Source organism: Canis lupus, chromosome 7 (assembly GCF_048164855.1).
Source record: "Canis lupus baileyi chromosome 7, mCanLup2.hap1, whole genome shotgun sequence".
Taxonomy (NCBI): domain Eukaryota; kingdom Metazoa; phylum Chordata; class Mammalia; order Carnivora; family Canidae; genus Canis; species Canis lupus.
In genome coordinates this window covers 37,202,197-37,227,854 of record NC_132844.1, presented here as the reverse complement: position 1 = coordinate 37,227,854, position 25,658 = coordinate 37,202,197, and the positions used below count along the sequence as shown (strand labels likewise).

Here is a 25,658-nt window from a genome sequence, read left to right as displayed (position 1 = left end):
AACTGCTGGGCCATTGGGGCTGCCCTAAAGTTAGATCTTTAACTAGAACATTGCCTTAAAAATTCAAGAGGATATTTTATTTTGAAATCAATGTATGCTGTAGATATGTATACTTGGACTTTTTTCAATAAAAATAAATTTTTGGTTTTTCAGAATTTTTTTCAAATACTATATCATTTTAATTCTACAACTTAGGAAAAAATTAGTGGGAATATATTCACAGATACATGAAAAATGTCCTTGTAACATTATTTTTTTATTTCTATGGGAATTCAGTGAGACAGTTTCTGAATCCTTAATAAAAACTCATTTTTAAGTTATTTACTCCAAATCTCCTAAAATTCAGAATTGAGTAAAAATGACCACATGACTGAAATTTCAAAATGTGTCCCTACAATATAAGCAAAATAAGATACTGGGATAAAGGCCACATTTGGAGAAGCACAAAAGAGTAAATATCCAAAAGTGACATATGAAGTTACACTATGTCTCACTGTAATATAATTACATTTCCATTAATGTTACATTGTTCCTGAAGAGAAAAATAAGTCTGGATTGCCTTCTTTATTATATTAGTATGGATGATTTAGATAGCTAGAGAGAGATCCCTCTTGCTTATTGTACTGATGTTAAAATTTTTTCTACTATTGACTAATTATTAATTTATAGACCCAAGAATTTAAAGTGAACCTACAATTAGGCAGCATTCCACCTAAAAAAAAAAAGTGCAATGGGTGATGTTCACTCAACAAATATTACCTGAGTTTTACCATAGAACTTATTTCTTCTTTTACTTGAAACTTAATTTGCTTCTTAAATATTTTCATGGACCACTGGGAGAAAATCCTATTTTATTTTGTTTTTTAAATTAAAGTATAGCTGGGGGATCTGGGTGGCACAGTCAGTTAAGCATCTGACTCAGTTTTGGCTCAGGTCAAAGCCCCTGAGGTGGAGCCCCACAGCGTGGAGACTGCTTGAGATTCTCTCTCCCTCTCTCCTCCTCCTTCTCATGTGCATGCACTCTCTCTCCTGTTCTCTCTCTCTCTCTCCCCCACCCTTCAAATAAACAAATCTTTAAAAAATAAAAATTATAGTTGACACAGAGTGTTACATTAGTTTCAGATGTACAACATGGTGATTCCTATTGGTGTTTTGATGGGAACTACATTATATCTGTACATTGCTTTGGGTAGTATAGACATTTTCACAATATTTGTTCTTCCAATCCATGAGCATCTTTCCATTTGTTTGTGTCATCTTCAATGTCTTTCATCAATTTTATAGTCTTCAGAGTACAGATCTTTCATCTCTTTGGTTAAGTTTATTCCTAAGTATTTTATTATTTTTGGTGCAACTTTTTTTTTTGTCTGAATGCTGTGCCTAAGGACTTCCAGTACTATGTTGAATAAAAGTGGTTAAGAGTGGATACCCTTGTCTTGTTCCTGATATTTAAAAAAGCTCTCAATTTTTCATCTTCAAGTATGATGTTAGCTGTGCGTTTTTCATATATGGCCTAAAAAAATCTTATTTTAAAATCCTGTAAAAATTACAGGGTGGCCCCGGGTGGCACAGTGGTTTAGCACCTGCCTCCAGCCCAGGGCCTGATCCTGGAGACCCAATATCGAGTCCTGCATTGGGCTCCCTGCATGGAACCTGCTTCTCCCTCTGCCTGTGTCTCTACCTCTCTCTGTGTGTCTCTCATGAATAAATAAATAAATATTTTTAAAAATAAATAAATAAAATAAAATAAAATCCTGTAAAAATTAAATATTATGAGAATGGATTTTTTTTTATGGTAGGATCTCAAAGTATACCTAGTCATGAAAAATCACACACACAAAAAAAGAAAAGAACAGTACAGTACAAGAGGAAACAAGGAGGCCAAAATCCAGAGGTTAGTTATTAAGTTATACTTTGTAATCAGTAATATAGATGGCCAGAGACAGGGAACCTCTCTTACCCTGTTGGTTCTCTTATTAAATATTAGCACCCTCCTCCTCTAGATGTTAGAGATACATCAGAGAACAAGATCCTGGTCTTTGTAGATTTTACATCCTAGTAGGGAAAACAAATAATAAACACCAACAAATAAATTGTTTGTTTATAAGAGGATGAGTGTTGTGAAAAAAGGAAAAAGGAGGGAAAGGTAAGGGACACAGATTAGTGGAATAGAGAGGTAAGTAACCTTACATAGGGTGGTCCAGGTAGTTCTAAAGAACTGACACTGAGCAGAGACCCAAAGCAGCCAAAGAGCCTCCAGGCTTTCTGGAGAGGATTCCTCAAACTTAGCCCTAAGGAGAGGTGCCTGGCTCCTTTAAGGAGCAATTAGGAGGGCTGGGACAGAGAAGGCAAGCCTGGAGGGAAAAGAGCCAAGGGAAAAATGGAGGGGAAATGGGTCAGACCAGAAGGGGTGGTCGAGGAGGAATGGGGGACAGACATTCAGGGCCTTGCAACCCTAGTAAAGACTTAGGCTTTTATCCTGGAAAAATTAGGGAGCCATTGGAGACTTGCACACAGAAAGACATGATCTCAATTTTTAAATGATTGTTCTGCACTTAATAATCCTATCTCTTAAAAAAAAAATCTTATCTCTTAGGCAGGTGATTTAACAGTTTCCTCATATGTCAAATGAGCCTAACATTTCCAAACTGGCAATATTCTATTTTAAATTACAATTTGTATTCTATTTTAAATTTCGATTTGTATCAACCACCTCACATCCAAGGACTGAGTGAATTACAGCTATCGTTAATAAAATAAAGAGCCCATGCCTCCGGGCTACAAAGGCCCCAAGGCAAAGGCCCTGAACTCATCCATCTCTGAACACAAAGTTGAGAGACTGGAGCCATCATGACCTCTCAGCTGACAACTTCTTTGGTGACAACACTTGTCTCTCAATTTAGGGAGATGATTCACCAAGTAAACAAGAACACAGTGAAGAGCCGTCTACCCAACCACCAAGTTTTAAAATCCTAAATCCAGATATTATTCAACAGGGACTACTGTCATGGAGCCGGGGGAAATATTTTGTGAAGCAAACATTCATTGAGTGTCTTCTCTGCACCACGGAGTATTTTAGCAGACATACATGGATGAGAAGATACATCATGGTAGCCAGATACATAAATGAAATACATGGTCCCTGCCCTCACAGAGTTTACTATCTAGCAAAAAAAGGGGCTTGTAAACAACTGAGTATAATCCTATGTAGTAACAGTCTTGGAGATATGTGTTCACAGTAAAGAAAGACACGGCTGAGTCAGTGCCGGGGATCAGGCTGCATTTCATGGAGGTGGTAAACTCTTGAAGGGCTTGTAATTGCAGAGCTGGATCTGAGACTCTCAGCTTTGTCATGCTTCCCTCTATAGCTCATCCTCTTTGCTTTAGATAACTCAAAATATGAGTAATTGCTAAACTTCAAAATAAAATTCTAGTTTTCAAAATGGCACAAAACTTAACATGCGTGCTGAAATGTAAATGGTTTGTCCTAAATATTCTGATGTTCTCCCTGCGGGAAGAAGGCCACCTTGCTTTTGTGGTGTCCTACACGTAATATAATCTATCAACTGCAAAACTCAACAGAGGTTGAGTTGCTAATCACCCTCCCCCAACCCAAGAAAAGGAGAGGAGAGTGGATGGGGGTTGTAGACAGTACCTCGAGAAACTTTTAGGAGCTGGAGCATGGAATGGAAAGACTATTATGAGGTGAGGTTGAACAAGGACCTCTGAGCTGTGCAAATAAAGTTCCCCTGGCATTGCAACCAGAGATGTCCAACTTGCAATCTGGGTTGACAAATTGACTTTGACATTAAACATCAGATAATGCAGAGGAAAAGAGAGTGGAAGGGAATAGGCCAAAATTTAATAGCATTTCCCTTAGTGTTAAAACTCTAAACATACTCTTCTCCTTCTTTATGATGTAATTGAAAAGTCAAAGTTTCTATAGTGAGGATATACTACTATTATAATGCGAGAAAAACAAACTTAAAAAAGTATTTGAAAAGAAAAAAAAACTAAAAAAAAATGTATATTATCAGTAGTATTTTTCTAGGTTCCTTATTAGTACCTTGAGAACCCAGTACATCTTGTTGATGACTTAGCAGCATCTGACAGAGAACAGTAAAGAAGGCCCTAGCCAAGGACATAGCAAAATGAAATCACACTCTACAGCAGGGCCCAAGCAGTTATTCTAAACTCTAGCTGGATTAAAGGAATTGCCTTTGGACTAGCACATGGCTAAAATGGAATCTCTAATTTTAGGATGATATTTAAGGTGTTGGGAAATGTTCATGGGGAAAGGTAATTGAAATACAACCAGCCACAGAAGGAAGGAACCCTTGGAAAATAAATTATAATTCATAACATAAAGTAATAAATTAGCTATCATCACCATGAATAGTGACCATTTTAAGTGTGTGCCCTATAGCATAATGGAAATAGAATCATAATATGCTTCATTTAAATTCCCAAAATAAAAATATATTGTGAACTTCTAGCCCTCACACTTTTACTGTAAGAATTACATTGTAATAGTGGTTTCCTTTAAGTTCGGGAACTTGGGAAGATTTTTTTCCTTCACTCTCGTTGTTTTTATATTTTCTAAATACTCTATTTCAAAAAGCATATAATTTTTTTGTGATAGAAAAACATCTTTAGGGATCCTGGGTGGCTCAGTGGTTCAGTATGTGCCTTCAGCCCAGGGTGTGATCCCAGGGTCCTTGGATTGAGTCCCGCATAGGGTTTCCCGCATTCTCCCTCTGCCTTTGTCTCTGCCTCTCTCTCTGTGTCCCTCATGAATAAATAAATAAAATCTTAAAAAAATAGAAAGAAAGAAAAACATCTTTAAATTTCTTATGAAATTTCAAAAGTAATACAAATCATTTATAATTTCAAACCCAGTACAGCTAATTTTATTTTTATATATTCTGTTCTAGCTGGTTTTCTTTTTTATATATTATCATACATAGTTATAATCAACATGAATATTTATTTCACATTTTAATCTTACTGAACATTTAAAAATAAATACTTTCTTATTATTATATACTACTCATAATTATCTTTTTTATAGCTGTGTAGTACACCATTATGGTCAAATACTGTAATTTACCATAATTTATAGTTTCCTACTTTGAGACATTGAAATTTCTACAACTATTTCTCTACAATGGGCAATAATGCAGTTAACATTATTGCATTAAGCTGCCTTTATTTCCTTTTTTAAATTATTTTCCCAAGAAAATTTCTCTGATATAAAGTTATAAGATTGCTGATTATAAAATTTTGTCCAATTTACATTGTCACTAGCAATGTCAGAGTATACCAGATTTATCTCAATTTTGTTAATATTAACTATTATTATTTTGCTAATTAAATTGATTTAAGTCCATACTTTCACATAACTTTATATTTTTTTATTCTAGTTAAATTAAATAGTTTTTTGTCATTTTTGATACCAGTGGTCTCTTCCGATTTATAGTTTGGATTGTGATCAATTCAAATAAGCTCCTTATGTATTATAAATATTAAGCCTTTGTTATATCCTTCCATTTTCTTCCCAATCAAGCATTTTATTTTGCATTGTAATTTAGTTATTTCAGGTACTAACGTTCTCTGTATTCATGATCAAACTGTCAGCTGTCCCCTTTATAATTTTTTCTACTGACCCAAACATCAGGGCATTATCATTCCTCTGCAGATAGAACAAATGTTTTCTGCTATGTTTTGACAATTTGATTTTATTTTAATCTATGAACATATAAGCTTCTTATGCATAAAAACAGTAGTGACTCCTTTCAAAAAAACGGTGCCAAGGTTTATAAAGAGTGAAGTTGTGAGGGCACCTGGGTGGCTCTGTTCAGCAACTGGTTCTTGAATTCGGCTCAGGTCATGATCTCAGGGTCATGAGATTGAGCCCCAAGTGGGGCTTGATGCTCAGCAGGGAGTCTGCTTGAGTTCTCTGACTCCCCTTCTCCCTCTGCCCCTTCCTCAGCACATGCATTCTCTCTCTCAAATAAATAAATAAAATATATTTTTTCAAAGAGTGGGCTTTCAGATGACTGAGAATCAAAGCAAGAAGTGGGATTCTGAAAGCTCAGTAAAATGAACTCTTGCTCCCAGGGCAGCCCAGGTGCCTCAGCGGTTTAGCACCGCCATTAGCCTAGGGCATGATCCTGGAGACCCAGGATTGAGTCCCACATTGGGGTTCCCTGCACGGAGCCTGCTTCTCCCTCTGCCTGGGTCTCTGTGCCTCTGTGTGTGTGTGTGTGTCTCTCATGAATAAATAAATAAAATCTTTAAAAAAAAAAAAAGAATTATTGCTCCCATATTACCAATTTGTCAAGGGCTATTTTTAATTTAATTTTTTTGTTTTTCTATGATGCAATCATTTCCTCTTAATCTTGTGGAGAACCTGTATTGTCTCAAATTGTTCCCATGCAAAATATACTAGTGGTGTCAGGGGAAACATGGAGAATTAGTCCAAAACCAATGGAAGATTAGTCAAACACACTCTTCAGCTCTGGCTGAGAGAAATAATGGAATATCATTTTTCGGCCAAGGTCCAGCCCTCAGTTTCCTCATGTTATTGGTCCTGAAGGCTTTCTTTGTATTGAGGGCTTTTTTTTTTTTTTTTTAACACTCCTAAGCTGATTCTAACATGCAGGCAAAGTAGAAAACCACTGTAATCATTTCGTCAAAAAATAGAAAAAGAAATCTAATCTATAAGAGGAGATAATCAAGAGAAAGAACTAGAAACCACTTCTTTTCTCATAACTACCTGAATCTTAATGGCAGAATTTCATAGTGGGAACAGAAAAACGGTCTTTGGATATAGCAGAAGATTCCAGAATGTTCTTTACTTCTTTTCTCTTCATCATCTAAGGCTCATATAGTCTTTTCCAAACTCTGTGAAATATATTTTCCAAAACGTAGGAGAACAAAATATTTGAAAGCAAATTTTGAACACTGCTAATTAAAAGAAAACAGGAGAGGGTTGAGAGTGATAAAGGGTTGTATTTTAAACTTCTTTTTTCTCCAGGCACAGATCTTGCACTGGGGCAGGCTCACCACCTGGGAGGATTGTTTACAGAGAGCAGAACTTTGGGGAGCATCTCACTCTATTGGCATCTTGCTTTTCATTATTAGGTTTTGTGCAGACCAATGCTCACATGACCTTAGACACCCATAACCTACATCTCCCAAAATGCAAGGGCAGAGGGGTAGATGTGTGGTTGGAGAGCAGAGAGCCAATGTTGGCTGAAAATGTAGCCCCACCCAGGTGCCTTAAAATTCATTAAGGGTTTTAAGCCTCTAGGAATCATGTGGAAAACATGTAACGTGCTATTAACTTCCCGGGAAAGAAAATAGACATCTCAAGATAGTTATGAAGGAGAAAGACTGCATTTTCCCCATTTTTGTGGCTTTGAAATAAGGAGAAAAAATTCCTAACTAAGCCCTTGCATTAATATATGCTAGCAAAGATATAGTTCCTATTCATTTGTTCTGACCAAACCTACAAAAAGTATTTTTTAAGACTAAGAATTTATGTCTTGAACAATCAAGTTATTGATGGTATAATAGTATTCCACAATAAGGTACATTTGGATACGATGCAGTTGGTGACTGACTCCTATCTTCTTCCAGCCTGTTCCTAAACAGAATGGCTAGGCTGGGGCTCTTATTGGGGTACAGAACAGGAGCGAGGTAGAGCAGCATCAGGCTGGAAGGAGATAATTTTGGAAGTTCCCAGTTTCATTTACAGTCAGAGTGAACATTATGGTTCTATTATCTTTACATCTGTGCTTAATGTGATAGCACACACTTGCTGATAAAGTTTTCCATTAACCTCATAATGAAAGGATCCTATATTTTTTGTTGTTTACTTATTTTGGACACACATAATTGTGTTATGGTTGATTGTATGGTATTTTCAAGTAGATAAGTCTTAGGTACAGGCATTGCAGGATCCACCTTCCTGGTAGCCTCTCCAGTGTTCCCCAGTTTTCTGAAATAAAAAATGGGACTATATTAGAAGTGCCTCTCACTAGAGTTCAGATGAGGGAAAGCAGTCACATGCCTCTTTTTTGAAAGGCAGCATAAAATACTTTTGCAAAGGGGGTACCTGGATGACATAGTCAAGTGTCTGACTTTTGATTTAGGTTCAGGTCATGATCTCAAGGTCATGGGATCGAGCCCCATGTCAGGCATGTGCTCAGTGTGGAATCTGCTTCAGATTCTCTCTCCTTCTTCCTCTGCCCCTCCCCCATGCTCTCACTCTCTTTCTCTCTCTCTCTCTAAAATAAACAAATCTTTAAAACAATGCTTCTGTAAATCCTGTACCAGGAATTCAGGTAAGTGTGTTACCTGATATTTCCTTTAAGGAGCTAACATTTGGGTATCGCAGAGGGTTCCATAATGGCACCTGGTGACCATCCAACCTATATGTGAGCCCTCTACATCTCTCACCCCACACACACCCTTCCTGCAACCCCAGGGTAGGTGTATTCCTAAGTCTCCTTTAGCGTATGCACTGGCTTAGCACATGGCCATGGTAAGCACGCTCCCCTGAATACAATTCTCACTCAGTGTTTGGGGTCACTTCACCTGAGACCATGAGAGCCAGTTACACACAGCCACATGGATGCAAATGTAATGCAAGAGAAGGGAATCCAAATGGCAATAAGAGAGAAGAAAGACAAATCTGGAAGGAGGCAGAAGGGAGACTCAAAGTCAGGCAGCGTTGAACAGTGTAGCTCCAAAACCCAACTGCCTAGATTTAAATTCTGGTTCTATCACTTATTCTTCATTTGTACTTGAGCAAGTTTCTTAACTTTCTGTGCCTTACTTTCATAATCTGTAAAATAGGGGATAATCATGCATACCTCTTGTGGGGGCTTGAAGCAATTAACATTCTTGGCACATAATTATATTTCCCTCAAAGCACTTACTACTATTATTATCATCATCATTACTGTCCTTGAGTGAAGGTTTGGAAACAATGAAGAAAAAATTTCCCCATTGTGTTAGTTTCCTAGGGATGCCATAACAAATGACCACACACTGGGTATCTTGAAACAACAGAAATTTATTCTCTCACAGTTCAAGAAATCAGGGTGACTGAAATCAGGGTTGGTTCCTTCAGGAGTCTTGGAGGAAGAAACCATGCTATGTCTCTCTTAGCTTCTGGTGGTTGCACAAAATTCTTGGTGTTCTTGACCTATAGATGCATCAGTCCAGCCTCTGCTTCCATCTTCGCTTTGTTCCTGTACCTTCTCCTTTTCTTATAAGGACACTTCCATTGGATTTAGGGCCCACCCTAATCCAGTGTGATCTCATCTTGAATCTTACCTTCATTATATCTGTAAAGACCCTTATTCCAAATAAAGTATATTCTAATATTCCAAGTGGACGTGAATTTGAGGGCCATACTATGCAGCCTACTATACCAACTGAGAGCAGGTTAGAATTGAATCAGAGGAAGAAATTGCAAACAGTCCCTAGAAGAATGTCATCTAACTTTGAGCCTGTTATGCACTCAAAGGGCCGGGTTGTGTAGGTGGTCAATCGAATGAAATGGGCCAGCTACCCTCAAGCTCATCCCTGAGTCAAACCAAGTGTCAGATAGAGTTAATATGTGTACTCTCATTTAAACTTTGGCAAGCTTCTCTGGAGAGAAGTTAGAAGCTGGGATAGGCTGCACTGACAAGGCAGCACACGCAGGGAGCTCTTTCCCCTGCTCTTCCCTGACACATTGCATGCCACTGCTGAGCCCACGCTGGAACCTTGAATGCATCCTAACACTGGGGGATGCAATGTAAAGAGCCTCGGGGAACTGGATTTTAGTAACATGCTCTGCAACTCACTCGCTCCACTGACCACTTTGTGGCCTAAGGTAAGATACTAACCTTCTCTGAGCCTCCATCTTGGCTTCAAAAAAAAACAGGTATAATATCACCACTAACTTGTAGAGTGGCTCTAAGTAAGAAGACTAACATTTGCAGAAGCTTCCCTTCAGTGCCTGGCATGAATTTCAAAGAGTAGTTGCTGTTATCTTCATTATTGTGAGGTGGTAGCTCTGTCTCTTCCTCTTACTAGGTTGAGGATAAGAAGGACCAAAAGGACCATAAAGCAGGGCTGTGAGGACCCATCTACATCTCTCCTCATGCCAATCCTTCCAGTCTGGCCGCTCAGTAAACTGAGCAATGACACAGTAAATAGCTTCACTCAATGATACACCAGCTGCAGTCCAAATATAAGCACTGCTTCAGTGAATGGGCTTCTAATAGCCTTTCAGGATTTTGAACCCAACCCAGACAACTCATGGCAAATTCTCTTCTTTTCATGACTTAGGAAATGAACACTGCACAGACCAAAGGCAGCAGAAAGCAGTATTAGTGCTTTAGTGTATCTCAACTTTAAAGAGGCTTAAATAGGATTTGGAAGCTATGTAACTTGTCTCTCATGAGTGTGTTTTTATTACTTTATTTACTTGATTACCAAGGTAATACATGTTCATTGTAGTAATTTTAGAAAATATAGCCAAGGAAAAAGAATAAAATCATTATTAATCCCAGATAGATATATAGATTGTTAAAAAATAATAATTTGTGACATTTCTCAGTCATTGGCCTTCAACGTCATTTTTAACAGCTTCCTAATATTCCGTTATATAAACATACCAATATTTATTTAACCCACTCACCCATTCCAGAATTTTTTACTTGTTTTCAATATCCTATTTCCAAAAACAAAGCTGCAATGACATGAGTTTATTCTTTATGAATTTTATAAATCTTTATTAATTTGGTATTTATTATAACCCTTCCCCCCTTTTCTAAACTTTGCAATCAACCCGAAAATTAATTTGCTCCATTTATTAGAAACTGATTTTATTTTCCAGTCTGAAAATCTCCTCAGCTTTGGCTGTATTATCTTAAGCAATCTCTCTTCTGAGCTGCCTGTGCCCAGTAACTGATAAGTAGTCAGTGTTCTTGGACATGGCTGCTTACACACTTGTTTGGGGCATGGGGCTAATGGGGTCAATGTCATGGGCTTCAAGCTCTATATTTACAGGCCAGTTAGTTAAGTATCCAAAGACTGTTTGCCTAACTCAAAACAGCTGTTATTTAAATGCTGGCAGTTAGTTTCAAAAGAACTGGGCAAAAGAGCATGGGTGGATCAACACAAATCCATCACCACTACTGGAAAGACAGTGTGTCAACAGCTCCATCTTCCCCATGGAAAACAGCTCAGAAAGGTATTTGTGTCAAATCACATAAAATTAATAAGGTTGTAGAAAACAGGAGAAGGAACAATATTGAGAAAAACAACTGGCTGACCTTATACATCTCTTGATTTATAAGCTTAGTCTCTGAGATCCCCCCTATTCCAATGTGAGACTGATTCAGCAAACATGTGTTAAGTTGCTGGTAGTGGTATTATATAACTGGCAATTTTCTCTTGCAGCTGACACAGCGCTTGGCACTGATGATGTATATGATGAGAAGGGATGCCAGTGTGATGTATCAGTAGAAGACCTCACCCCACCACTTAAAACTGTCATTCGGGCTATCAGGTTAGTGGAAAACCTTTGACAAAATGAGTCAGAGACCTACCTCTGATTATTTGAATTACTATATTGCTAAGTTATTTTTCTTACAGGTAAACTTCCTGAAATAATTAGTTTCTCTGCTTCTATTCATTCACATGCCTATTAAATTCTGAAATAGGGAACCCTTGGTGGCGCAGCGGTTTAGCGCCTGCCTTTTGCCCGGGGCACGATCCTGGAGACCCGGAATCGAGTCCTACGTTGGGCTCCCGGTGCGTGGAGCCTGTTTCTCCCTCTGCCTGTTTCTCTGCCTCTCTCTTTCTTTCTCTCTCTCTCTCTCCCTCTCTCTCTCTCTCTCTCTCTCTCTCTGTGACTATAATAAATAAATAAATAATAAATTCTGAAATATATTTTCTTAATACAAAACTCTACTGTGTTTGGCCCAAAGTGTGTTATAAAAGGAGGCAGGATTTGAAATGGCAGGCCATGCCAGCGAGATTCCATGAGAATTGGCTTGTCCTGAGAATTTGTGGCTTTCAAGACATTTCATGTATAGATGCAATTGGATTTTTTTAATTATTTTTATGATTTGATGCTCTGCTCCATGTTCTGTTTCTTTTATCAAAGAAAAATTCCACTGGGTTATTTCAAAACAGGTTCAGTTCTAAAAAGGGGAAACCTAAAGTCCTCTGCAGTGACTTGTTCCTTTCTGGCTGAAATGTAATGTTAAATGGTGATCCTTTGTTTTATTTAAATCCCAGTTAGTTATCATACAGGGTAATATTAGTTTCAGGTGTACAATATAGTGATTCAGCATGTCCATACAACACCTGGTGCTCATCACAAGTGCCCACCTTAATCCCCATCACCTATTCCACCCATCCCCTTACCCACCTCCCCTCTAGTAACCATCATTGTGTTCTCTCTCTATAGTTAAGAGTCTGTTTCTTGGTTTGCCTCTATTTTTCCTACGATCATTTGTTTTGTTTCTTAAGTTCCATTTATGAGTGAAATCATTTGGTATTTGTCTTCCCCTGACTGACTTATTTCACTTAGCATAATACTCTCTAGCTCCATCCACGTCGTTGCAAATGGCCAAGATTTCATTCTTTTTATGCTGAGTAACATTCCACTGTAGGCAGGTAGATAGATAGATAGATAGATAGATAGATAGATAGATAGATACCACCTCTTATTTTTTTTCTCAGATTTCGAGTTAGGGTTAGGATTAGGCTTAGGCTTAGGGTGTATGTCTGGTATCCTGCATTTCAGAGATCTCTCCAGAGGGTTATTTATAGTTAAGGGTTAGGGGTTAGAGTTTGGGAGTAGGGTTAGGATTCGGGTTGGGGTTAGGGTTAGGTTATGCGCCCAGCCTCCTGCAGTTTAGAGATCTCTCCAGAGAATAAAACCCCAGACTTCTGCTGGAATGAGAATACAATTGGCAGCCATCCACCGAGATGAGGCAAGGAGGGCATTTGGGGCTCTAAATACTCTTTAAATAGATATTCAATTTAAAAGCTGATGTTAATATGTTTCCTCTTCCAATGGCAAAATCTAAAAGAGTACCCAAAGCAACTTACATTTGCATCTCCATGATCCACTCCCTCCAAAATTTAGGATCTGGACTAAATAAACTGCTGCAAGCTCAGCCTGCCTAGTTTAATCCCTTTGGGAGAATTTTAATCTGTCAGTGAACTCCAAGTGACTTTATTTGCAAAGAAATACCTCTGATCTTTTTGGCTGTCTCTACTCTTACCAAAAAGCTGGAAGAAAACTTAAAATATCCAACCCAACTTAGCTATCCAGATACTTAGTCTAATTTCTGAGATCAGCATGACTGATTATTTACTTCTATTTTTAGTTGGTCATTTTGTATCATTAGACATTGCTTTACTTGATGTTTGGGAATCACCGGGAAAGCAGGAATTAATTATAAAGATTTTGATAAATGTTTGTTAAGGCAAAGAAAATCATGGTTAGTAAAAATGCGTACCCAAGAAGATACTTAAACCTTATCTGTAATGACAACCAAAAAAGAAGTGAAGTGGAACCCAGTTACTTCCCAATAGAACCCTTGAGCAACAAACCCTATGAGTGAAGGACCATACCTTCTTATGTGTCCTGGACCATCCCAGATTATGCCTCTTGTCTCATCATAATTGTTCATTGTTGATACTACCTGTTTTTCTCAAAGTATCCCAGTTTAGACAGTTGGCTTGATCAACCAAGCCCTGGGGAGCCTAGAAGCCTTAGGTAATATTTAAGCCCAGAAAACCCAAGGATTTGTAGTAAAATGATGTTTGAAGCCTTCAGTTACAGAAAGGATCTAGAACGCCATTATATTATGGCCAGCAGCCACATGAGGCTAGTTAAATTTGAATTAGTTTAAATTAAATTTAACTTAAAATCCAGTTCATCAAAGGCACTACCCACATTTAACATGCTCAATAGCCACTAGTGTCAACTGTACTGGGCACAGAAGATATAGTGCATTTGCATCATTGCAGAAAGTTCTATTGGACATTGCTGGTCAAGAAGTCACCTTGAAATTCTTTATATTCATTCATTATATCCCACAAAGACCCTAAAGCAAAGTTGGGGCAATTCATCCACAGATTGGTCCGACTTGCAACAAGTACCATAAAGTCTTATCTAATGGGAACAGATTAGGTTTCCTAAAAGTCATACTTAACCCAATTTGTTCATTTCCCAAGACTTTCTGAAGCTTTCTGCTTTTGCCTCGCAACCTATAAAAAGAATTGTGAGCCGCAAGAAAGAAAATGAAATAGGTTTATGCTGCTAGCTAAGCACTTTAGCGGAAGCTTAAGATTTACTTTTATACCATCCTCTTGAAACTTGCCTGACTTTTGTAAAGTCCTTTGCAGAATTCCCTTGCTTTTCAGAATTATTTCACGGTTCTTACTTTTAAAGGGCTTTATTATTTACATGTATGTTCTTTTTGTGAATCTCTGAAGCTTTTTGCTTGCTCCTTTGTGACACTGGAGGGGGATGTTTTCCTCCCCCATATCTTTATTCTACTTAGTGGGTTTTTTAAACATCACTTCTAAGTTCCCCTTAAATTTGTGAATTCTCTAAAAACACAAGAGCTACACTCAATAGTTAATAACTTAATTGGAAATCTTTGACTCTTGATACTACTTAATTTCTAAAAATACATGATTAGAAGACCAACCAATACAACTGGCAGTTCTGAAAAGGAGTTTGCTTGTATAAATCCCTAAATCTTATGCAAAAGTGTCCTTTTCTTGAGTTCAGTTAAATAAATAAGCTGTATAGCAGGTGGCAAGAATGTCCCTTGCCAGACATACCCATTTCTAACAGCTCACCGAAAGTGGTATTTTATATATATGTGTGTATATATATATAACATATATATATATATGTTACCGACTGCAAGCGTGAACCATCTATTATTCATCTCTAAAACAGCAACTTGGTTTGGGCATTTTCCTTGTTATTTTTTGGTCGTTTGCTCACTTAATATGAATAGTTGACTATGCCTTTTGTCCTCCAGTAGTTCTTACAGTAATAATAATAGTCTCCTAAAAGCCAAATTAAAAATTAAGATGTCTAACAGAAAATAATCATTCCACTGCAAAGATGACAGCATGGAAAACAAAACCACTGCATCCTCAGAGAGCAAAATTGATGTTCTTATTTGGGTTATTAATATTTATTAAGCATCTACCATTTTCTAATTTCTAGTTGTTTTTGAGAGTAAAAATTATCTGAGATGACTAAGGCCACTGTCTGAACTTGCCTGGATTATGTTACCCAAAAGCACTTTGAGACCTTTTTTTCTTTTTAATAACTGACATCACTTTTTATAGTAATGAACAACAGCTATTCTTAGACATTTCCAAAATATGTCTTAAAAGTCAGAGGAATACTTAGTTTTGTATAATTTCTCCAGGATTATCACAGATCATTCTCAAAATATTATTTAGTGGGAGTACACAAAGTTGCTGGAAATGTGTTTTAAACTCATTTCTGGGAGTGAAGATGGTACTTATTTTTAACAAAAGTTCTGTATCTTGTTAATTATTTAATACAAACAACGTTAAATTTCTTTTCATTCACTCATAGAAATTAGTTTCTAAATAGAAAGATGAGGAGGTCCACGGTGGCTCCATCGGTTAAGCATCTGCCTTCTGCTCAGGCCATGATCCTAGGGTCTTGGGAAGGAGCCTTCTGACTCCCTGCTGAGCAGGGAGTCTTCTTCTACCCAACCATGAGGCAATGTCCCAGGTAGACTTCTCCCCCTCCACTTCCTTGTGCTCCTGTGCACGTGCTCTCTCTCACTCTCTCTCCTCCAAATAAATAAATAAAATCTTTTAAAAATAAATAAATAGAAGCATGATATTAGCAGGGAAGAAAACAGATTGACAAGCAAATTGATAAACTCTTGAACATTCTACACACTCACATTTCATCGTATCATGATGTATTCATTTGCTAGGGCCACCACAACAAAATACCACAGACGATATGGTTTAAACAATAGAAATTTACTTTCTCACAGTTCTGGAGCCTGGAAGTCCAAGATCAAGGTGTCAATTGGGTTATTTCTTCTCAGGCTTCTCTCTTTGGCTTGCAGATAGCCACTTTCTCACTGTGTCCTCACACAGTCTTTCCTTTATGCTCTCACATATCTGTGTCCAAATCTCCTCTTCTTATATTGACACCATTATAAGAATGGCATCTTCTAATAGCCCTACCCTAATGGTCTTATTTCAACTTAATCACTTCTTTTAAACCCTTGCCTCCAAATACAGTTACAATCTGAGGTGCTGGGGCTAGGGCTTATATGAACTTTGAGGGTACACAAATCAAATAACACATGGCAAGATACTAGTTTTCCTGTCACTGTTTAAAAATATTTTCTCAGGCACAGTATCAAAATTTTCAAATTAAAAATAAACCCATCAATTACTTCAGATATGTTCCCTCAGAATAACAAACATCTGGATATTTGGGAATATCTAAAGAGGTTGGCTGTTACCTTTCAAGCTTGTACTTGGCACTGTGTAAATACTACATAAGTGAGAATCTTGCACAGTATTTCTCACAAAAATTAACATAAAATTATTAATTCAAAATAATAAGTAATATAAATAATACATAAATTTTAAAAGTTATATCCAAGTCTATATTTATAAGAGTTTCAACATAATAATTTTTATAATAATTTTTTATTTGAGTATAGTTGACACACAATGCTACATTATTTTTAGGTGCATGATATAGTGATTCAACTCCTCTGAACATTATGCTGTGCTCACCCCAACTGTTGCTACCATCTGACACCATATAACACTATTACAGTATATTGACTATATTCTCCATACTTTGTATTTATTCACATGACTTACTCATTCCATAACTGGAAGCCATACTCCCATTCCTCTTCACTCTTTTAGCCCAGCCTCTCACTCCACTTAACTCTAGCAACCATCAATTTTGCTCTGTATTTATAGAGGTGATTCTGCTTTTTGTTTGTTTATTCATTTGTTCCATTTTTTAGATTCCATATATGAGTGAAATCATATCGTATTTGCCTTTCTCAGTCTGACTTATTTCACTTAACACTGTACCTTCTAAGTTCATTTATGTGTCACAAATAGCAAGATATTATCCCTTTCATGGCTGCATAATATTCCATTGTGTATTGGAACATATATACCACATCTTCTTTATCTATTTGTCTATGGATGGACACATGGTTTACTTCCATATTTTGGCTATTATGAATAACGCTGCAATAAACATAGAGGTTCATATAGCTCTTCAAATTACTGTTTTATTTTCTTTGGATAAATAACCAGTAGTAAAGTTGCTAGATCGTATGGTATTTCAAACTTTTTGAGAAACATCCATACTATCTTTCTCAGTGGCTGCACCAATTTACATTTCCACCAAGAGTGCACAAGTGTTCCTTTTTGTTCACATCCTCATCAACTTATTATTTCTTGTCTTTGTTATTTTAGCTCTCAGAATAATCATCTTTAAAAATAAAAAGAAATGTTTGTATTTGTTTTCCTATACTGAACTAACTAGATAAATTCTTAGATATGCATATCAAGGCATCATAGAAGTACTATGTGAAGAATTTATTAGGCAATTGAAGAATGAGCTCTGTCTTAAAATGATGCAATGCAAACCTTACCTGCCTCTTAGTCACATTTTTTTATAGAATTACTCTATCTAAGATCAAGGCCATTCTTAATGAGATCCTCAACAACTGTTCTCTTGTGAGCTTGTTTTATACAGCTATTTTTGTCAGTTGTCAAGAAATGAATCAGAATATCATACAACCTGTTGTTCTTGTAAAGATAACCAAACAACCCAATGGAGATTACTCATTATTCTGAACAGAAATGACCAAGAAACTGTTGACTGTATCACATACTTAATTTATCTTAATATATCTATGCAGTAATCACATGTATGCTGTGTTTCACATGTTCACAACCTTTTATTTCCCACACCAAACCAGCCTTCTAGTAAATAAAATTAATAAATAAAGTCTGGGATGAAAACTCAAAGAAATCTTCAGTTGAAACTGCAGCCAGGGGTGCCTGGATGGCTCAGTCAGTTAAGCAGTTGCCTTTGGCTCTGGTCATGGTCTTGGGGCCCTGGGATTGAGCCCTGTGTCAGCAATCCCTGCTCGGTAGGGAGCCTGCTTCTCTCTCTGCCCCTCCAGCTTGTACGCTTTCGCTCTCTCTCACTCTCTCTCTCTCTCTCAAAAAAAATAATAAATAAATAAAATCTTTATAAAAAAATAATAATAATAAACTGCAGCCAACCATTAGCTAATTCTACTCCCAGCCCCCCACCCTCCTGGGAGCTGCTCAGAGAAGTTATCCAAGAAATGATAGCCTCTGTGCAACCTTGGGCAACCCATGTCACTTCTCTGTGCCTTGTTTCCTTATTAGTGGAATGAGGAGGGCAGTAGTATTGACCTTGTAGGGTGGTGAGGATTAATTGAATTAACATCTGCAGAGCACGTAGAACAGTGCTGGGCACATGATGGGCACTGTATAAATGCTCGTATAGCCTGCAGGTGTCTGGGCTCCTTCCTGCCTTCCCAGCATGCAGCCTGCTCAGGCCAGACCCTCTCCTTTCTGAGCTCCACTGCCTCCCATGGTATGTCATGGAAGAAGAGCGCTTCTTGCTCTCCTCTGAAGGGTGCTCCCAACTTACAAACGTCTGTGGTCTAGCCTGCCTGCACCCCCTTCCCCAGGAAGCACTTCCTATTACCGCCTGAAGCTATGTCCTCACCACCTGTGCTGGGGAATCACTCAGAGTAACGCCACTCAGGGCTGGAAGAGCAATTTTTCTACCCAACCATGAGGCAATGTCCCAGGTAGACTTCTCCCCTCTTCTTCCTCCAGGTGAGCTTGCTGCCTTCCCAGGCACCATCCCAAGAAAAGGACTGTGAAAGGGAGAAGTTACCTCTCCTCTTCCTCCACACCACCACCCCCCCCCCACCTACACAGAGGCCTGACTATAAACTCTTTAGCTCCTCCCAAAGGATCAATTCATTCACTCTAAAACAAACAAACAAACGTGGAGCTTCTACTCTGCATTAGACACTAGGATGGACATTAATAAGAAAGATGGATCCCTGCTAAGAGTCTGGAAAGGCTACCAGCAAAGTACAGAGTCAGTTATGATGCAGAGCAACAGATCACTAAAATAGTAGAAGTCCAAGATATTTGGACAGACAGAATGTTGTCACTTATGGGGAGGCTGGCATCCAGGAAGGCTTTCTGGAAGAAGGGGATCTGAGGCAGAGATCTGGTGGCTTTGTAAGTACTAGCTAGGTTATTATAAGGGGTGTGAGTTTAGACTGAGGGAACTGCGGTTGCTGAGAACCAGATCTGAAGATAGCATTATAAAGTATATGTGCTGGTACAGGGTGGAGAACATAGGGAGGAGCAGGAGCCATTATAACAAGCAGGAAGGCTCATGGAGGCTAAGTACAGAAATAAATCTGTCAAGACAGTACTTTATTCTAATACTTAGAACAAAGACCAACTGCAAGGAACGAATTGAAAGAGGGACCACTGTTGTTACAATACCTGGATCTGCTGGTGACCAGCCATTCGTGATAAAGAATCGCGAAGAACAGACTTCAGAGCTCTTCAGACATGAGAAAATTATAGGATTTGGATATTTACTGGTTGGAGAAGACAGAGTAAGAGAACAGAAGGAATCAGGATGGTACATCCGGAGGGATGGGAAGGGGGTTGGTCACACGGAGTCTGGCTTGTGGGAAGAGTGTGCATTGTTGCAACTGTTGATTCGCAGGATCACAGCAGGGGCCCAGCAGGCAGGTGGGGCCCTGCACCAGAAGCGCAGGAGAAAAATCTGGAATGGAGACTAACTTGGTAGTCATTGGCACAGACATAGATGCTTTGGGGAAGTGTCACTCCAAGGAAAATGTGGGAGTGAAGACGGTCACCACAGAATTTAAGGCTCATAAAGCTTTAGGGAGCTGCAGACGGAAGAAGGCTCTGGTGAAGACTAACACAGCAGCCAGACTGCCCGGCAACAGGGCAGTGTGTCAGAGGAGGGGCCAGCAGACAGTGCTTCAAGCCCCAGAGCTCTACTGTGTTCAGTGCTGCTAAGAAGTCAAGAAGATAAAGTGTGGGAAGGTCCTTTGGAATTGGCAAAGAGAAGGTGATCAGTGACTTTGGAGAAAAATTCAATAGAGGCAAAAGGATTCGAAGCCAGATGGTAAACAGAACATTTTTCTAAATTATCTACCAGAATCTTTCACTCTAATAAGAACATAGATAAAATGTCAAAAATTTCTTTGCAACTAGCAAAGACTCATCAACTCTTCTCAAATTGTTCCCATCTGATCAGCAAAGAGAAGAACGGTGATGACTTGTCAGAGTTTCTCAGGCAGGTATGCAAATCAGGCCTTGCTATAACCCTGGGTGGGGTGACAAGATTTTCCAGTTTTCTTACTCTTGTTTTCTGCCTATTCTGAAGGGCATATGCGGGACCATTCCCTGAACTGTCCCCTACAATGCATTTTCAACGCTGAATCCTTCCTAAATCTCGCTCTATAACTCAGACAAGAATACTCCACAAATAGAGAAGCAGAGGCACATGTTTGCCGTTGTGGGTTTTTGTTAAATCTACAAGCTGTTTAATCATCACCCGTTCTTAATTTTGCTGATAGCATCTCTGCTATTTTAGCAGAGGTGATGAGTCTTTGTTTGCAAGTCACCGTTAAGACATTCTTGACAGCCAAGTCTATGGCATGTTACAGAGTAAAGGATGCTGCTAAGAAGAACATTTTATGGATCACTTAGCACATATTTTTAAAAACAGCTAATATATTCCCTGGAATATTCTTTTTGTTTATTCCTGTTTTGAAGATAATTGCTTGTGGCCACATTTTGCTCTAAGGCTGCATTAAACTAGTGTTTTCACTGAAGACACACTTTGCAGCATCTAATTTCTAACCTTTTATTTGGTTATAATTTAAACTGAAACTCCTATTCATTGCTATGACTAAAAATATTCAAGAGCAATCAATGTGTATGGGCACTTTATTTATTTACTTCTTCATTTCATACTTTAAAGTTTATGCAGAATTTTAATACTCCTAGGAAAGCAAAATTCCCAAATTTAGTTATCAGATCAGTGCTCACAAAAGCCTAAGAGGAGAGTTAACCATTTGCAGACTGCCTGAACCCAGAAGTTCTTGCTTGCGTTCTACTCTTCTTATGCCCTTAAAAAAAAAAAAAAAAATGTATAGGAGAGCCTACCAAATCTTGAATATAAAGCACAATAATAGCAAGCATTATTACACCCAGTGTGCCAACAGTGTGGCCACAAAACTGGTCCTGATCCATAAGTCAGCCAACTGGGACCCTTCTGGGGTAAGGACATCAGATAGACTGTGTACAAGTGGTGCTAATTTACATGTCTCCATCAAGAACTGAAAGCCAGAAGGTTGGTAAGTGCATCCAGGAACTCCTGGGGCTCCTTTGTCACTGGCTAGTAGCCCAATCTAAGATGAAAGAAAGGTAAACAAGTCTTGGATATATAATTCTATAATTAGTTTTGAAGGGTTTTCAGAGTCTAAACACTGTATACACAAATGCAAATGTGCATTATTGAATCATATTTATGTATTAACAGAGAAGTAACATTAACAAATTATCCAAATAAAGAACACATATGCCTTTAATAGTGACCCAAAAATATCAAGTTCCACAGTCCTAGCTATCTGACAAGTTTGCTCTGTGATCATTATCGTTCCCTGACTAATCTCTGAAAGGCAAAAGAGGGCTACCTTGGGGAAGTTTTGGTAATCTGAAGGCCCTGGATCCCCTTCCAGAATGAGCCCTAGGACCCTTGCTTTTAAGGCAGATAGATGCTCTGTTTCTTGGAGAGAGAAAGAAGTCAGGGGTAGAATTATCCATCCTGGGAAAGGGGGTGGGGGGTTATGGAACGCAAGTCAGTAGAGTAAATCAACCCAAGTAGCCAAAGAAGAGGGGTCAGAGGGAGAATACACATTACACCAAAACAGGATCTGGGAGCATAAGGGACCATTTGTGCAGCTTGGACAAATTTGGTAATATAATCCCCAGAGGTGGGGGCACAGAGGGTAAAAGACTGTCCTCTCCAGAAATTGTTTCCTGTGCTCGCTTCGGCAGCACATATACTAAAAAAAAAAAAAAAGAAAGAAAGAAAGAAATTGTTTCCTATCACTTACACCAGTCTGGGTTAAACCCTTCTCTTCTGCACTCCCACGAGCCTGAGCTTCCTACCCCTTCCACTCACACACAGTCTGCCCTACCAGACAGCAAGTGCTCAAGCAACAGGGTTTACTTCTTCATCGATGTATCGCCGCATCCCGCACAGAGTCCGGCATGTGGTGGGCAGTCAATAAATGCCTGATAGGTGAATGAAAAAATCCACCAGTGAATTCCTGAGTCCCACGTGGCAGACACGCCTGTGGCATTGCTTAGGGAAGCAGCCACACTGAGCTCATCTAAAGGGCTCCTGGCTCCGGACAAATGACGCTCTTGGATCCTGTCAGAGCTCCTGGCCCCGGTGAGTGCTGCCTTCCACAAGGACTGGAGAGAAGAAGAAACTGGAGACAAATCATCACTAGAGGCTCCTTCAACTCTGCCAGCTTCTTTTCAGCGGAGTCAGTGCTCCTCAGCGCCTAGCACAGAACCCAGCACAGCATGGCAGGCACTCAAGAATAGTTACTGAAAGAATGAATCACCCTGCACCCTGCACCCTGCACTCCCTTTTCCCTTCCAAGGGGGTCCTTTAAAAAAACAAATGGAACTTCTTAACTACTTCTTGCATGAAACCTCACCCCTTGCTCAGGGAAGGAGGTCAGGACACATTCAGGTTCTCATTGGAGGCCTGCCACCTAAGCGCACTGACACTCTGCCTTATGGGTATGACAGGTGTGACAAGAGAAGACTTAGCAAAACGCACGCACCCCATCACTTCTTTGCCTGGCGGCAGGGAGCACGGAGATCATTCTGCTCCTCCCCTTCCCACCTCCATTTCAGAAGCTCTCAACCCGGACTGTACGTTAGAACGACCAGAGGAGTTTCATAAAAATCTCGGGGGCCGCACCCCCGGGTCAGTGAACACGAGGTGGGCCCCGGGCATCCTGGGCGATTAGCGCAGCTCCCGGGAGCGGCGGGGCTTGGGAAGCCCCGGTGTCCCGCAGTCAGTCACGCTGCCGCCTCGGGTCGCGGTCGGCTGAGCCTGGCCGCCCTGCCCGCGCTCCGGCTGCCGGCCGCGCTCCACCATCTGTTCGGTGGCGGCCGCAGTCACCGCCGTGGTCTCCTAATCGCTCCTATCTCTGCATATTCATATGTCATGCCGTTACCCTGATTTAGAGGGCTGGAACAAGACTCTTGCAAGATTTTATAACTCATGGCAGCACAACAAATGCACCTACATTTCCTTATAAGTGCACATGTGTTTGTGTGTATATATAGACATAGTCTACCCAGAGTTTAACTTCGCTTTAGCTATTTCTCCGAGCTCAGAAAATTCTATGAGCAGACTTCTTTCAGTTTCAACAGGAGGTGCCAGCTTATTAGGTTTGTCATGAATCTTTTCCCCCCTCTAGTGGCACTGCGCGGCATGTCAGCGTTGTGTAGGATGTCTCCCACTCCTAGCTAGCCTCTGGGTTCCCTGCAGCATCAGAAGACATGAACTTTAAGAGATTTTCCTCTTCGTTGCTGCATTAATCCCAGTGGTGCAGTTTAAGCTCTTGAAAAAAAAGAAGCCAGTGAGAACCTGACTCCTCGGCCTTTCTTTGGTCTTCCAAAGGACCCTCCAACATATACCAGTAAGAACAGGCCATTCACTTGGCAGCTTTATTGAGAACCTATGTGCCAGGCATGTGTAAGTGAAAAGAGCTTGTATTATATCAAAGCATCTTTTTTGTTGTTGTTATTTTGTGTTAAAATATAAGATCCGGGGCACCTGGGTGGTGCCCAGTCGGTTAAGCATCTGCCTTCCTGCTCAGGTCATGATCCCAGATCCCAGAGTCCTGGGATGGAGCCTCCATGTCAGGTTCCCTGCTCAGCGGGGGAGTCTATGTTGCCCTCTCCCTCTGCTCTTCCACCCCCTTGCTCCTGCTCTCTCTTTTTCAAATAAATATAGTTGTAAATAAATAAATAATAATAAATAAATAACATAAATATGATTTTAATATTAAGACAATTTATTAAGACAACATTGTTATTAAAAGCTCAGCACTGGGGGCAACACGGTTGATGCAGAGGTTTAGCACCGACTTCGGCCCAGGACCTGATCCTGGAGACCTGGGATCGTGTCCCATGTTGGGCTACCTGCATGGAGCCTGCTTCTCCCTCTGCCTGTGTCTCTGCCTCTCTCTCTCTCTCTCTCTCTCTGTGTCTCTCATGAATAAATAAATAAAATCTTAAAAAAAAAAAAAAAAAAAAAGGCAGCTCAGCACTGGCGCCAAACTGGTTAAAATCCCAATTCCACATTTACTAGCTATCTAACCTCAGGCAAGTTATTTAACCTCTCTATGCCTCAGTTTCCTTATCTACAACACAGATGACAATGATACCCATTTCATAAGATATTTCTATAAAGTATTACTTAGCATTATTATCACCTTAATTGTTATTTTTTTTTTGCTATTAAGTCTTCTTTTTTAAATTTATTTATTTATTTTACAAAGAGAGAGAGAGTAGGGGAAGAGCAGAGGAAAAGAATCTCAAGCAGACAAAGGCAAAGGCAAAATGACTGTCATCATCCTTTATATAAATTACTGGTTTCAGAAATACATATGTTGTTAAAAATTCCCTCCATGTTTATAAAACATATTGCCTGATTTAGAATTTTCATATCTCACCTCAGACCTTTTCAATGTTTTCATTTTCAACCAACAACAAAGATAGTTAAGAAAATCTGTTGTCCAGGGACACCTGGCTGGCTCAGTCAGTAGAGCACATGACTCTTGATCTCAGGGTTGTGGGGTTGGAGCCCCATGTTGAGGGTAGAGATTACTTTAAAAAATAAAATAGGGATCCCTGGGTGGCGCAGCGGTTTGGTGCCTGCCTTTGGCCCAGGGCGCGATCCTGGAGACCCGGGATCGATTCCCACGTCGGGCTCCCGGTGCATATAGCCTGCTTCTCCCTCTGCCTGTGTCTCTGCCTCTCTCTCTCTCTCTCTCTCTCTCTCTCACTGTGTGCCTATCATAAATAAATAAAAATTTAAAAAAAATAAAATAAAATATTTTTTTAAAAAGAAAATCTATTTGTTGTTCATCTTAGAAAACTTAATAATCCTTAATAGGCAGAATTTTTTTACTCTCAGTAATGTCCTGGTAAATGCTTAGCAACCAGCAGTCCTAGACAGGAAACTGATTATCTTCTATGGTGTTTCTGTATGGCCATGACGATAAGTATGCAAAGCTGAGTCAATACTAAAGTTCTTTTTTTTAATATTTTATTTATTTATTCATGAGACACAGAGAGACAAAGACATAGGCAGAGGGAGAAGCAGACTCCAGGAGGATCCTGATGCAGGACTTGATCCCAGGACCCCAGGG

The 25,658-nt window shown here is 39.3% G+C and overlaps 1 protein-coding gene across 3 annotated transcripts in view; it reads left to right on the top strand.

Moving 5' to 3' along the window:
• The window catches only part of KCNQ5 (potassium voltage-gated channel subfamily Q member 5), a 496,689-nt gene that overhangs the window by 458,298 nt on the left and 12,733 nt on the right, over positions 1 to 25,658 (top strand). For all 3 annotated transcript variants that reach the window (XM_072832360.1, XM_072832358.1, XM_072832359.1), the window contains one exon: positions 11,467 to 11,575. In XM_072832360.1, coding sequence (XP_072688461.1) covers positions 11,467 to 11,575 — 109 coding nt within the window. The remainder of the gene's footprint in view (positions 1 to 11,466; positions 11,576 to 25,658) is intronic.